Source organism: Mastigoproctus giganteus, chromosome 6, assembly GCF_048544385.1.
Source record: "Mastigoproctus giganteus isolate SK-2022 chromosome 6, ASM4854438v1, whole genome shotgun sequence".
Lineage (NCBI taxonomy): Eukaryota > Metazoa > Arthropoda > Arachnida > Uropygi > Thelyphonidae > Mastigoproctus > Mastigoproctus giganteus.
Window position 1 is genome coordinate 75,742,865 of NC_143580.1, and position 13,115 is coordinate 75,755,979.

Below are 13,115 nucleotides of genomic sequence, written 5' to 3' on the forward strand. Positions count from 1 at the left end.
AAATGTATGTGATGCAATATGGTTTAAGTCGCTGATAAACCTAAAATCCTACAAACAATAACATGAAATATCCACCACCATTTGACAAATGCCGATCTCTATGTCAGTCTCCAAAGCAACAAAGAATGTTAGTTAACTTCCATCCTTCTGTCTTACTTCTCACAAAAAATTTCTATAGCCCCATGCTCGTCATCGAGATTTTATGATTTGGTTTCTGATCGAGATGTCTGATCTGGTTTCTATACAAGATCAGACATCTATACTAGATGATTACCTCGCCTTCTATTCTTTCTTAGCATAAACACATCACAAATGTTGTCTCCTCCGCATCAAGAAAACTTTACTTTGTCGCTTTCAATGTTTTCATCTAAACAGCTAATGATAATCTACATATCTCTAAACCACCGTACCACTGAATATATTTCCCACACCTGGAGTGGCGCCCTCAAAATCATTCTCAGGCGCTTTGATTCTGCTCAAAAGAGCACAGTCAGGTCAATTATTGACCCTTCTCTTACAATGCCTCTCAACTCTCTCATAGACATTCAGTTTCTGCTGTATGCCCTTATGACATATACTTCCATGGACACCGTTCTTCTGAATTGGCATCTGTAATTCTACCAATCTTCCCAACCAGTCCGTGCATGTGCCTCAAGTAGTCGACATTCACAGTTCGTTCCAGCCCAAACTCACAGAACTAATTTTACCTTTCCTTCATTTATCCCTTCTATTTCAGTTCCGCGGTAGAATCTTCTTTTATACGAATTTCTTGAAAATTGGAATCTAGACATTGAAGTCTACTACCTACAAGTATTTTTTGTTATCTCAAATTTTATTCATATACGGTCTAAGTGATTCTAGAACATTTCATGTCTGAAGGTTTAGCAGAAGGTTTTTGAGAGTCTCGTCGATGACGTGAGGAATTTTTATGGGCCTTTTCACAACATGGCTGAGTTAGTTGGTCTCAGGCGAGGGTAGCATGGTTTTTTTCTCCCAGAAACTCGGATTTTTCTCCAGGAAACAGAAAATTGACCTCAGAACACACACCCAGTTTACAGACAGTATACACGGAGAAACATGGCCTTAGTCACCGCTACTCCTAAAACTCTGCAATAACAACAACAACAACCTCGCCTGTGACTGACTAATTTGGCCACGTTTTGAAAAGGCCCATAAAAGTTTCAGCCGTCATTACTGTTATTTAAACTGAAGTCTTTTCCACCTGATGTGGAGCGTACGGTGATTATATCAACAGCGTGCTACAACACGACCGGATGTTCCAGAGTTTTAAACAGTTTATGTAGTCCAAGGTGTCTTAGACTGGTTGGTGCTATGGTTAGCCTGCGCGGTCACAGTGGTATCGTCACGGTCCTCCCCAGACCGGGTGGAAAAGTCCCGGGTTCGAATCCCGTCGATGACGCGAGGAACTTTAATGGGCTTTTTTCACTCCGTGGCTGAGTTAGTCGGTCTCAGGCGTAGATAGTAAGGTTCGCCCCCTCTCCCGAGAAAACTGGGTATTTTTTCGGCCAGCAAGGCAGACAAATCCTGACGTAGCCCAATGGTCTGACGTAGCCCAATGGTCAGGAGCGAGAGTGCATAGCACGCGTTCCTTGAGTGTACCGGGGTTCAAGCCCGTGACTACTAAATACGATAAATATTTGTATTGATGATTTATTGTAAACTCTACTGACTTGGTTGTCGTGCCGGAGTATAAATAGAAAATTTATTTATTTAAATCGAACATAGAACACACGCAGTTAACAGACCTAAGACACACAGCACGGCACATGAATTTAATTATTGCGGTGGCCTAAAAATAATAGTTCGGTGTTATGGTTAGGATTTTCAATAAAAGGGAAGTCATTAATATATAAAAGGGAGAGAGAGAGCGCCTTGGGGGAACACTAATATTAGTTGAGAAGTTAGACAAGAGAGCATTATCTACCATCACCAGCAGTGAGCGGTTAGAGGGGAAAATTGGCTATCCGATTGCAAAAACAAAACAGATGGCTGGTTGGTTGTTGTATGAGTTTATTTGCATCAACAATTTGGGCTGTATTGCGTCTGTAAATGGCGTGTACTGTGTTTTGCTGTTTTCTGACGAAAAGCCCGGGTTTCTAGGAGAGAAAGCCATGCTACCTTCGCCTAAGATCGACTAACTCAGCCACGTTGTGAAAAAGGCCGATAAAAATTCCTCGCGTAATTGAACGGTACTCGAACTCAAGTCTTTTCCACAGAGTGTGGGGCGGGCAGTGCTTATACGAACTGTGCTACCCACGAGGGCGCAATTTACAGACAAATTATACGGCGCAATGTGTTCTAAATCGCTCATGCATCTGAAGCTCTATATCAACAACTGCACATTTGTCATTTTAAATTATATAGGATGTCAGTTTCACGTAAAAATTTACACCGTTCTATTTTTAAAAGGAACACATGGTTGTAACGTAACTTTTGGTCACCAGTGTATATGAAACATGATTAACAAATGAAATTGCGCTGTTAATAACTCTTATTGCTGAACAGATAAAGATTATTTTTCTTTCTCACCCTGCTATTCCTCCTGATTCCATGTGATTCGCTAGGGTGACGTCATTAGACCATACATCAAATTGCCATTTATGAAGTCCAAGAACTCCACATAAAACAGAACCACTATGAATACCAATACGCATGTTGAGGTCCACTGCCGTTTTTTGACGAACAAATCTGGAAAAAATATATATCTATTGTTAATTCGGAGTTGAAATTAAAAAAAAAAATTAAATAAATCTAACGGAATTTAAAATTAATTTTTGAATAGTTTTAGGCAGCGCATGAGGTACATTTAGATGAATCACACGTTTAACATTACACGAATAAATATTCACTTGTCATTAGATTAAACCTTCGAAATAAGAAATTATGAATAAATAGGAGGACGTAGGCTATTTGATTTCGGTTATTTTTGTTTTTTTTTTGTGCCGCCAGGATTTGGTTATTTGGAATGTATACTAAGGAAATTAACGTCATGAAGCACATTAACAAAGGGTGGCATCTTTTCCTCCCGGAAAACGATGCCACCCTTGTGTAACTTGGGCGCGTGTAAAATAAGCACATAAAACTACCTGCCGCCCTTCCCTTCTTGATTGAATTGGTTTGTTGGTTGTTGTGGGATTTCAAGCGCATCAGCAACTTAGGCCATATTCCATCGTATGTATTATGCACGTCTTCAACATATTATACTATAAATATGTCTGTAAATTGCATGTGTTCTGTTGTGGATTTGCTGTTTGCTGGGCGAAAATACAGAATTTTCGGTAGAAAAGAATACCCTGTCCTTCCCTGAGATTAACTAACTCAGCCACTTTGTGGGAAAGATCCATACAAATTCCTTACATCATGAATGGAATCCTTACTCAGTTCTCTTCCACGGTGTTATATCAACTGTGCTACCCACGAAAGCAACAGAAGTGAAATCAAGGCCTTTTCTATACACTGTGAAAGGAAAGCAATCCTAATCAGTAGTGTCCTAGCGGGTACATTCAGTGTGACCGCGAGGACGCCGACAGTCTTGAATCTTATTAAATGCAATGATATATGCTGATCAATGTTCTCTTTACTATCACACGCGTGGCGCCTCCGTAGCCAGGTGGGCAGGAGCAGCAGTGTGTAGCACACGCTTCTTGATTAGACCGGGGTTCGAGCCCGTCACCACCAAATACGGAGGATGCGGAAAGGTCAGGGAATGACCACCGCATATCCATGGAGCAATGTGGCCTTGATTGCTAATGCTCCTAAAACCCAAATAACAAACAAACTGTCACACGCAGTCAGTGGTACGAAATTTATTTCTTTTATTTGATGTTTGCGTATATTTAGAGTTGCCTTAGAATTGCACAATAAACAAAATGAAATGCTGTTATGACAGCGTGTTTCCCAAAAGCCAAAACCATTAGCTATTTTATGATTCTGAAGTTCTAACTTCGCATACTGCATGAGACCTCACATCGAAAAACTTCGTTAACACTCTTTGTGTGGGAATTGTTATTAGAGATCATCTGCTATATGCTGATGGACTGCACTTTTCGACAAAATTAACAGAACAAAATGATTTTCATGAATATTTTATTGTGAACACTGAAGCCGAATATTTGATATAATAGACATACTGGCATGCAAATTCCGAGTATCCAATAGAAATCGATCTACCACCTTACACAGCCACACATTATGCAAATTATTCATGCCTATAAAAACACGGGTTGCGATCACATCACTTCATCCCCGTTTTTTGGCTTGCTCAGTGGGATTTCCACATCTCCAGTACTCAGGATGGCAAGGCATCGTCCTTTTGATTTATTTATTTATTTATTTCGTATGATGTGATCAATACACGAAGGAACCAGTTTTTTCTTGCTTCTTTCATGTATCGTGGCCGGGATATCCAACCAACCGATTGGTTCGGCACCATCGTGATATCCAGCCCGATGCGGGAATCGAACCCGCGACCTTTGGATTGCCAGGCAGGCACTTTACCTACCCGGCTAGCCCGGTCGGCGTCCTTTTGATGATTATTTCAGATAGCAGGCCGTTGGACGACTTGAAGCCGGCAATCGAAGGCGGAGGTGGCACGTTGTCTTAATGTGTCACGCAGTGTCGTCTCGGCACTACGGAAGCAGTTTCAGGAGACAGGAACCATTATAAGAAGAGTTGGCCGAGGTCGCCCAAGTGCTGCTTCGACTAGAACAGACCTCTATATGGCTCTAACAACAAAAGGAACCCTACAGTATCCTGTCATCAACTGTCTGTTCCGGCTGCTGCGGCCACAAGTGAAACAATTTACAACCGGACTGTGTTAAGAAAGCTCAGTTCAAGTGGACTCTACGCAAGGAAGTCAGAGATTTGTATCCCAGGTGCTGGCACACAACACTCAACAGACAACACATACTCTAACAAAAAAAAAAAAAAAAAAAAAAATTACAAAATCAAATTATTATATTAGGGTCTCCCGTAAATGATTACATATACCTATTTATGTATTATTGCCGGTGCTCTCTGGTCGATTTGCCTGTTTTGCTGGATAAAAAACGTCAGTTTCTGGGGGAAAATCTTGCTATCTACTCCCGAGACCGACTAACTCAGCAACAAAGTGAAAAAAGCCCACTAAAGTTCTTCGCGTCATCGACGGGATCCGAACCCCCACCTTTTCCACCAAGTGTGGAGAGAATGGTGACCATACCACTGTACTATCCGCGCAGTCACACATACTCTACCACACCCATATAAACATACTTGCAGACCTTAGCGCTATGTCCTTACAGACTCACAGCAGCTTATACGGAAACCCTGGTTACGGCCATTTTTACAATGATACTTGAATACGTTGAATCCTGTTAACCCCGCACCAACACAGAACTCGTCGAAACTGGTGCCATGAACACGTGACTTGGAGTCCTGAGAAATGGGTACAGTTCTGTTCTTGGTGAGTCCCATTTTAGCCTACAAACAGATTCTAGACGTTATTTCATCTGACACCATTTGCCTTCAACATCAGAGAAAGAGACACACGGTTGAGGTAGTGTTCTCGTGTTGGGGCGGAATAATAATCAACGGCAGCACTCCGCTTCATGTTTTTGATAATTATACCGTAACTGCGCAGAGATACCGGCAACAGATTCTCGAATCCTATGTGCGACATTTTTAGGGGCGCGGTGTGTCCAGATTTTCTTTTCATGCACGACAACGCCACTGCACATAGAGCTCAAATGGTGGAGGAACAGCTTGAAACTGATGATATCCAATGACTGCCGTGGCCTGCACGATCACAGATATAAATCCGATCGAACATATGTGGGACGCATTGTATGCTGAGAGCCAATTCCTCGGTCACTTGGTGAGCTAAGGTCTGCGCTGGTGGACGAATGGGATTTTTTACCACAGAATCGTATAGACACCCTTATATTGACATGGTGCACCGCTGTCGGGCCTGTTTAGCCGTTGAAGGGGATCATACGCCGTACTGATGTAATGTGACTTTTTAGCAATTCTTATACAACCCCTATTAATGTTATACCTTATACCTGTCCAAAGTTTCTCTCTGCCTCCTTATTTCATCCTTATTCTCTGTTACACCAGCATACCAACTTTTGTCTCTCATCATCGCAAAGTACACGGGTTACACCACGTTTTCTACGTGTTCTGTTAATTTTGTAGAGCAGTGTAGTAAAATTTGGAATAATAAATAAATATAATCTTTATTGTGTACAAAGGATGTATACAATTTACCCTTCACGGCAGGAATGCCAGGGGCCTCACATTGGCTGGTGTCCAAAGGCCTTGAGGACGGGGCCCACATCGAAGTTCGGGTTCATCTCCCAGGGCCAACAATATAACACGCTTCACTTAAATTATTCACAATATTCATAAAAATGTTATACAGTATTTTTGACATTATATACAATATTATACAGACATTCTTTTTTAAATTTATTATAGTGCGACATTACTGTGCAGTTTGCCTGGTTGAGTGTAGGTCATCAAGAATCTCCCTCCGGTATTTGCGGTCCTTGACAAATTTGTAGAGGTCGCCTTTGATTGCTTGGACTGTGATAAGCATCTGCTTGGGGAGAAAGCGGTCGCTAAGGGCTAGTCTGTTATGGTTGGCTATAAGTGTTGGAGCTGATCTCAGTCCGGGTTGAGGGATCCTCCAGCTGCACAGTTCCCATATGTTTGGCTCCGAGATTATTCCAGTGGTCATTTTGACAGTTAGGGTGAGGCGTCTTTCCATTATAAGATTTGGCAGTCGGGCAAAGTTCAGTGCGGTTGCCATCGCAGTTGTTCTTTGCTGGGGTGGACGATGATGTTTATGTGTGACCCAACGAAGGAGCCAGTATTCGGAGGAGTACACACGCTTGATATTCGTGGGGGCTGCAGATGCCCATATTTCTGAGGCGTATAACACGACGGAGTATACAGAGGTGTATACGTACCGCCGAGTCACATCCAGATCCTAATATAATAGTTGTCCTAGAATTATCTCATCTTTTAAATGAATGTCAAGTTAACCTTTTAAGGATGTGATTTGTTTCAAATTTCAAAACGGCAACGCTCTCGAATAATCACGCCTTCGTGTGGTTAAGATCGCTATCGTAAAAAGGCCTGGGTGCGAAACCCTTTTCAAGTGGTGGAACTTTTTATTTAGTGACTTTATTTTTTGTTGCGATCGAATTACTCCCACTAGAGAGAGTTATCTGGTTTCATATTCTGGAAACTCAATTTTTTCGTCGTCCGGCCAAGAGGCAAACAGACCAAAGGATATAGTCTTTTACAGATAAATTATAATTTTAACTGCACTATATGTGTATTAACTGGCTGATTTGCAGGTTGAGCAGCTTAAAACCCAGAATAACTCACTTGAGGGCTCTGCTACCTCCGCCCGAGATCGGGTAACTAAAATTTCAATTGAAGAGGGCTTTAGAAATTCCTCAAGCTGTGTACGGGAATCGAGCCAGGTCTTCTGCAAATAAGTGGCAAACATCGATGTGTCTCTTACAGACATAGTATACTGGCCACCAATACATTTTGTTATAGACTGGAAAAAAAACAACTTTTATATTATGGTTATCCTCGAGCAGCCTTATCCCACTGTACTATGTCGATAAATGCCTTTATGTGTTTATCGACATAGTACAGTGGGATAAGGCTGCTCGAGGATAGATCAGAAAAATTTCATGGAGTAAAAACCGTATATTTTCCTGAGTTTGACTGAAAGCTACTGAGCGAAAAAAAAATGGTCCCTAACAGTTCTTCGCGTCATTGACAGGATTCGGACCCTCGCCTTCTTGATGTGTACGAAGGATTGTGATTATATCCATTGTTACAGACGCAGCATACTGTAGCCTCGTGGTCTTTGATGTCTTTGTGCTTATCACACACACTGTTACCGAATCTACACTACGCCGTATAAATTAAGCTGCCCCTTGGTAATGGATTGGCATTGTGTGGCTGCCACTACACTAAAATTGTTGACACCTTTCCTGCTATATGGCTGTCGCGGAGTACTATACAGAAACTTTTTTTCGTTCTTTTTAGATTCCGTTTTGGTAGCTAAAAAGTTGAATGTATTTTCCAAATCAAACTATGTTAAAATGATACTTACTTGATGACTTTAATCATGTGAAGTCCCATTTCTATACAACACTGGGCATGGTCGGAGCGGGGATCTGGCAGTCCACTTACGCAGTAATAGCAGTCTCCTAGCAACTTAATTCGAAGGCAGTGGTTTTCCTGTGATGGCCAAATCAGAACATTACAAGCTAATAAATTGCACAGAAACTTTCTTAATTTGTTCTCAAAGAACGCAGTCACCAAAGGATTTTAATAAAAGTTCTACATTTATGAGGACACGAAGAAATATATTAAAGGATATATAAGCCGCGTGAAAAGTCTGGACTACTTTAAATAAATTTCCATGGCTCAACAATAAAATTGAGCACTTTAATAATAAGAGGGATTACACCTATATTTTATTGATAAAAATTGACTCAACCAGAAATGGTGTACCGAATTTAGCTGTGTTATGTCTGCCAAGCAGTGAATTTTGGTGATGTAATGCTTTGCCCATCTTTAAAAGAACGAAAAGGTTAGAAAAAGTCCAGAGAGCAAACTGGAGTAACATGCACGTCAATATACATTATTTTCTCAAACGTGTTGGGACAGCGGTACTTGCTTAAGAAAAAGGATTTTTAATCGGGAATTGTAACGTACCAGCCCAAATTTTGACTGGTACGAAACTAATATTATCACATGGGAAAGTTACTCATATCAAGAATAGGTGTTCTAAACCTTTCTAAAATTATTTATTCTTCGTAGCGGAAGGATAGCACATGGAACTGAGACGAGGCAGCTATGCTCCAACTGACTAGTTCAGATCCCTGCAGTGCTTATTCCCATCCGATACGATAAATCTCATAAACCTGCTATAGGTTTATGAGATTATAGATATCGTGTGCAGTAGGGCCCTGTTGCAATTCCATTTTTCAGCAAACTTGCCAGCTAGTGGGCTCAAACTGGTAGCGCTGGAGAACATAGTGACATTTGTGTTCTACACCCCCACAAATATCAATTTATGTTTTATACAGGGTGTCTCAAAATTACACGGCATAACTTCAGGAATGAGTTCCTCATATGCAGACAATAAAAATATTGTATATCAACATAGTTCCGGAAATGCTTGGTTATAAATCCCGAAAAAAACCCGGAAATCCCGAGTTATAAACCGGAATGTCTTATCTCCCGCAGGTGATTTCCTTCATCACAAGGTACTGACAGAATCTGGTGGTTTTTCATTCTGACCATGTACTCAAATCAGGAGCAAGCGGATATGCACTTTATGTACGGTTTGGCGGACGGCAATGCTCTGGAGGCTCGTTGTTTGTACCACGAAAGGTTTCCAGAACGAAGATGTCCGGACAGGAAAACGTTTGAAGATATCCATCGCCGCATTTGTGAACATAGGACTTTTACACCTCGTGCTGCCGACAGACGACGACGACCAAGATCTACGATTTCTGAAGTAGAGGAGGAGATTTTGGATGTTGTGCATGCCTCTCCTGGAATCAGCACACGCAGAATAGCAATGCAGCTGGCTGTTCAACTTTCGACTATGTGGAGAGTGCTGCGAGAACACCAACTGTATCCTTACCATCTGCAACGGGTACAGACCTTGTCACCAGCAGATTACCCTGCGCGAGTAATGTTCTGCCAGTGGTTCTTGCAGCAGTGTGGTACAACTTCTCACTTTCCTTCCTTAGTGATATTCACAGATGAAGCACAGTTCACACGAGACGTAATCCAAAACTTTCACAATCAGCATGTATGGGCTGAAGAAAACCCACATGCAATTCTTCCATCACATCACCAACAGCGGTTCAGCCTCAACATCTGGGCGGGTGTTTTTGGTGATAAGTTATTTGGGCCCCATGTACTTCCAAACATACTCACAGGGCTGACGTCCAGAAACTTTCTGGAAAACAACATGCCTGATTTCTTGGACGACACACCACTGATCATTCGTTAACAAGCACACTTCATGCACGATGGCGCTCCCACACATTTCAGCCAACTAGCCTGCAATTACTTGAATCGAAGGTTTCCTGGTCGGTGGATAGGTAGAGGTGGACCAACTGCCTGGCCTCCACGCTCACTGATTTAAACCCACTAGATTTCTTCTTGTAGGGCCATTTAAAGTCATTGGTGTATTCGACTCCGATAGCTGATGTGGAAACTCTCCGCAATTGAATTGTGGCAAAGTGTGAGACAATACGAAACACCAGGAATTTTGCATCGTCTTCGCGAATCCATGAGACGACGTTGATGTGAGGCCTGTATTCAGGCAGAAGGTGGACATTTTGAACAATTACTATATAAGGTGATGTGAACAGTTAAGTGTCATAGACAGACCTTCAAAACTCGGAAACCAAGCATTTCAGATACTATGTAGATATAAAATATTTTTATTGTCTACATATGAGGAACTCATTCCTGAAGTTATGCCGTGTATTTTTGAGACACCCTGTATTTATTGTACACATATTGTGAATAATTCTTTGTATGTATTTCATTCTTCCATTTACACTTTATTATCATATTAATTCTTATTTTAGCTACACATTAGCATATGGTACATTATGGGCGTTTAGTAATTTATATTATACTGGTCGAGATCAAGTTCCTCCTTGAAATAATTTTGACGGTTTCTCGTAAGAAATATGTGCAAAAACTGAGATTATGTGCTTAAAAAGTCCTCATTGCTCTTAGTTTTCAAATATCGTAGGTTAATGTCCGAAAACCAAGAGCAGTTGGTTAATCATATTTTTCATCTATTTTATCTATTTATTTTAAAAAAATTTCGAGAACGTTTGGAAGATTTCTAGAGCGTTCCGGACCTTTCTAGAACATTCGAGAATGTTCCAGAATGTTCTGGAATATTTGAAAGTGCAAAAAAAAAAAAAAAAAAAAAAGTTGGGGAGCTTCTAGACATTTCGATGAAGTTTTCCACAAACATTGTGCGGAAACTTCTCTACCGGAATATATATGAGTGTGTTACGCGCCAAGGAAGCATTTTCGTATTTCAAAAAGTGTGTTTCCGAGAGCGAGTGGTGAATAAAGTGAACAAGCACTTTAGTGAATTAATGTTTGTAAACAAGTATTGTGTGCATTAGTGCAAATCGTAAACTGTGTTTAAATTAGAAATAAAAATCTACATTTTCTTAATTATGTTCTTATGTGCGCTTACCTCAATAGTACATGAAACATGTCGCGTTCTTGCCTAAATAGGCCCGGTAGCTTTTGCTATATTTGCGGAGAAGTGGTATTAAAATCGCAGCGGAAGCCACTGTCACAAGGCGCCTCCGTAGCCAGGTGGGCAGGAGCAGTAGTGGTAGCACACGCTTCTTGATTAGACCGGGGTTCGAGCCCGTGACCACCAAATACGGAGAATGCGGAAAGGTCAGGGAATGACCACCGCATATCCCCGGAGCAATATGGGCTTAGTTGCTAATGCTCCTAAAAACCAAATAACAACAGCCACTGTCACAATTTGTGAGAAAAGCCTGTGAACTCTATTTTGAATGTAAGGTTGGCGATCAAGATAAAGTATGTGCTGCAAATGTTTCCTGTAGCTTATGTTCAAGGACATTAACATTCTGACTTAGAGGTAATCATAAATCGATGCCTTTTGCTGTTATGGTGGGAACGTCCAGACCACATAAACGATTGTTACTTTTAAGCATGATTAATTTTCTGGGAAATCTAAGCATAAATTCTAGTATTCCAACACACCTTCTGCTCTAAGGCCGGTTCCTCGCGATGATAGAATGCCAGTGCCAAAGCCACCACAAACCTATTATGGACTTGACTCTGAATCAGGATCGGAAAAGGAGTATCCAGGAGTGAGATGCAGAATCCAGAACGAGTACAGATCCAGACTTTTCAATTCTTAATACTGCAAAGTCATATCTAATCACTCAGGCAGAACTGAACGATTTGGTCAGAGATTTGGACTTCTCCAAAACCAAGGCTCAATTACTAGGATCACGGCTTCAGCAGTGGAATCTTCTTGAAAAGGGTGTTAAGGTGTGTTTTATAGGAAGAGTCAATCTAACATAACGACCTATTGTTTCATAGATGATGCCTTGGTTTATTGTAACAATGTCCAGGAATTAACGAAAGAGTTACTGCTGGAGCACGTTCCCGAGCAGTGGAGGCTTTTCATTGATTCATCCAAGGTCAGTTTGCAAGCAGTTTTACTCCATAATGGAAATAAGTATCCATCTATACGATTGGCCTATGCAGTTCACATGAAGGAAACTTGCGAGAACCTACAGGTTCTTTTGCAAAAAATATGTTATCAAGAATACAAATGGAATATCTGTGTCGACCTAAAAGTGGTAGCTTTGACGACTGGGTTGCAAGTTGGATTTACTAAATATTGCTGCTTTGCGAGTGGGACAGCCAAGCGAAGGATTGTCACTACAGGGTTTAAAAAAAAAAAAAAAAAAAAAAAAAAAATGGCCAGACCGTTCAGAAACCACACTAGTCCAGAAAAATGTGCACATCCTCCTTTGGTGGATAAGTCAAAAATCTATTTGTCTCCATTGCTCATCAAGCTAGGTTTGATAAAAATATTTGTGAAAGCGATGAACAAAAATGGAGAAAGATTTTCCTGCTTGAGGCAAAAGTTTCCTCGAATTTGTGAGTGATGCCAAGATAAAAGAGGGAATTGTTGGTCCACTAATCAAATGACTATTCCAAAATGAGGAATTCACTAAAAAATTAAATGCCTCGGAAATAACAGTCTGGAAGGCATTTGAAAACGTCTGCCGGAAAATTTTAGGCAATGAGTTATCACAAAATTACAGTGAAATTGTGAATTAGCTAATTTTAGCGTACAGAGAGTTGGGATAAAAAATGTTAAAGCTTCATTTCCAACATTCCCATTTAGATTTTTTTCCTGAAAACTTGGAAGCGGTCTCCGATTAACACGGTGGAAGGAAACACCAAGATATTTGTCAAAATGGAAAAAAGATACTAGGGAAAATGGAGTCCAAAATACTGTATGTTGGCCGTACTGT

At 40.9% G+C, this 13,115-nt stretch overlaps 1 protein-coding gene across 2 annotated transcripts in view; it reads right to left on the minus strand.

Moving 5' to 3' along the window:
- LOC150084415 (adenylate cyclase type 8-like) overlaps positions 1 to 13,115 on the minus strand; it is a 405,296-nt gene that overhangs the window by 145,055 nt on the left and 247,126 nt on the right. For both annotated transcript variants that reach the window (XM_090375213.1, XM_090375212.1), the window contains exons 7-8: positions 8,141 to 8,268; positions 2,551 to 2,709 (exon numbers count right to left, since the gene is read on the minus strand). In XM_090375213.1, coding sequence (XP_090231339.1) covers positions 2,551 to 2,709; positions 8,141 to 8,268 — 287 coding nt within the window. The remainder of the gene's footprint in view (positions 1 to 2,550; positions 2,710 to 8,140; positions 8,269 to 13,115) is intronic.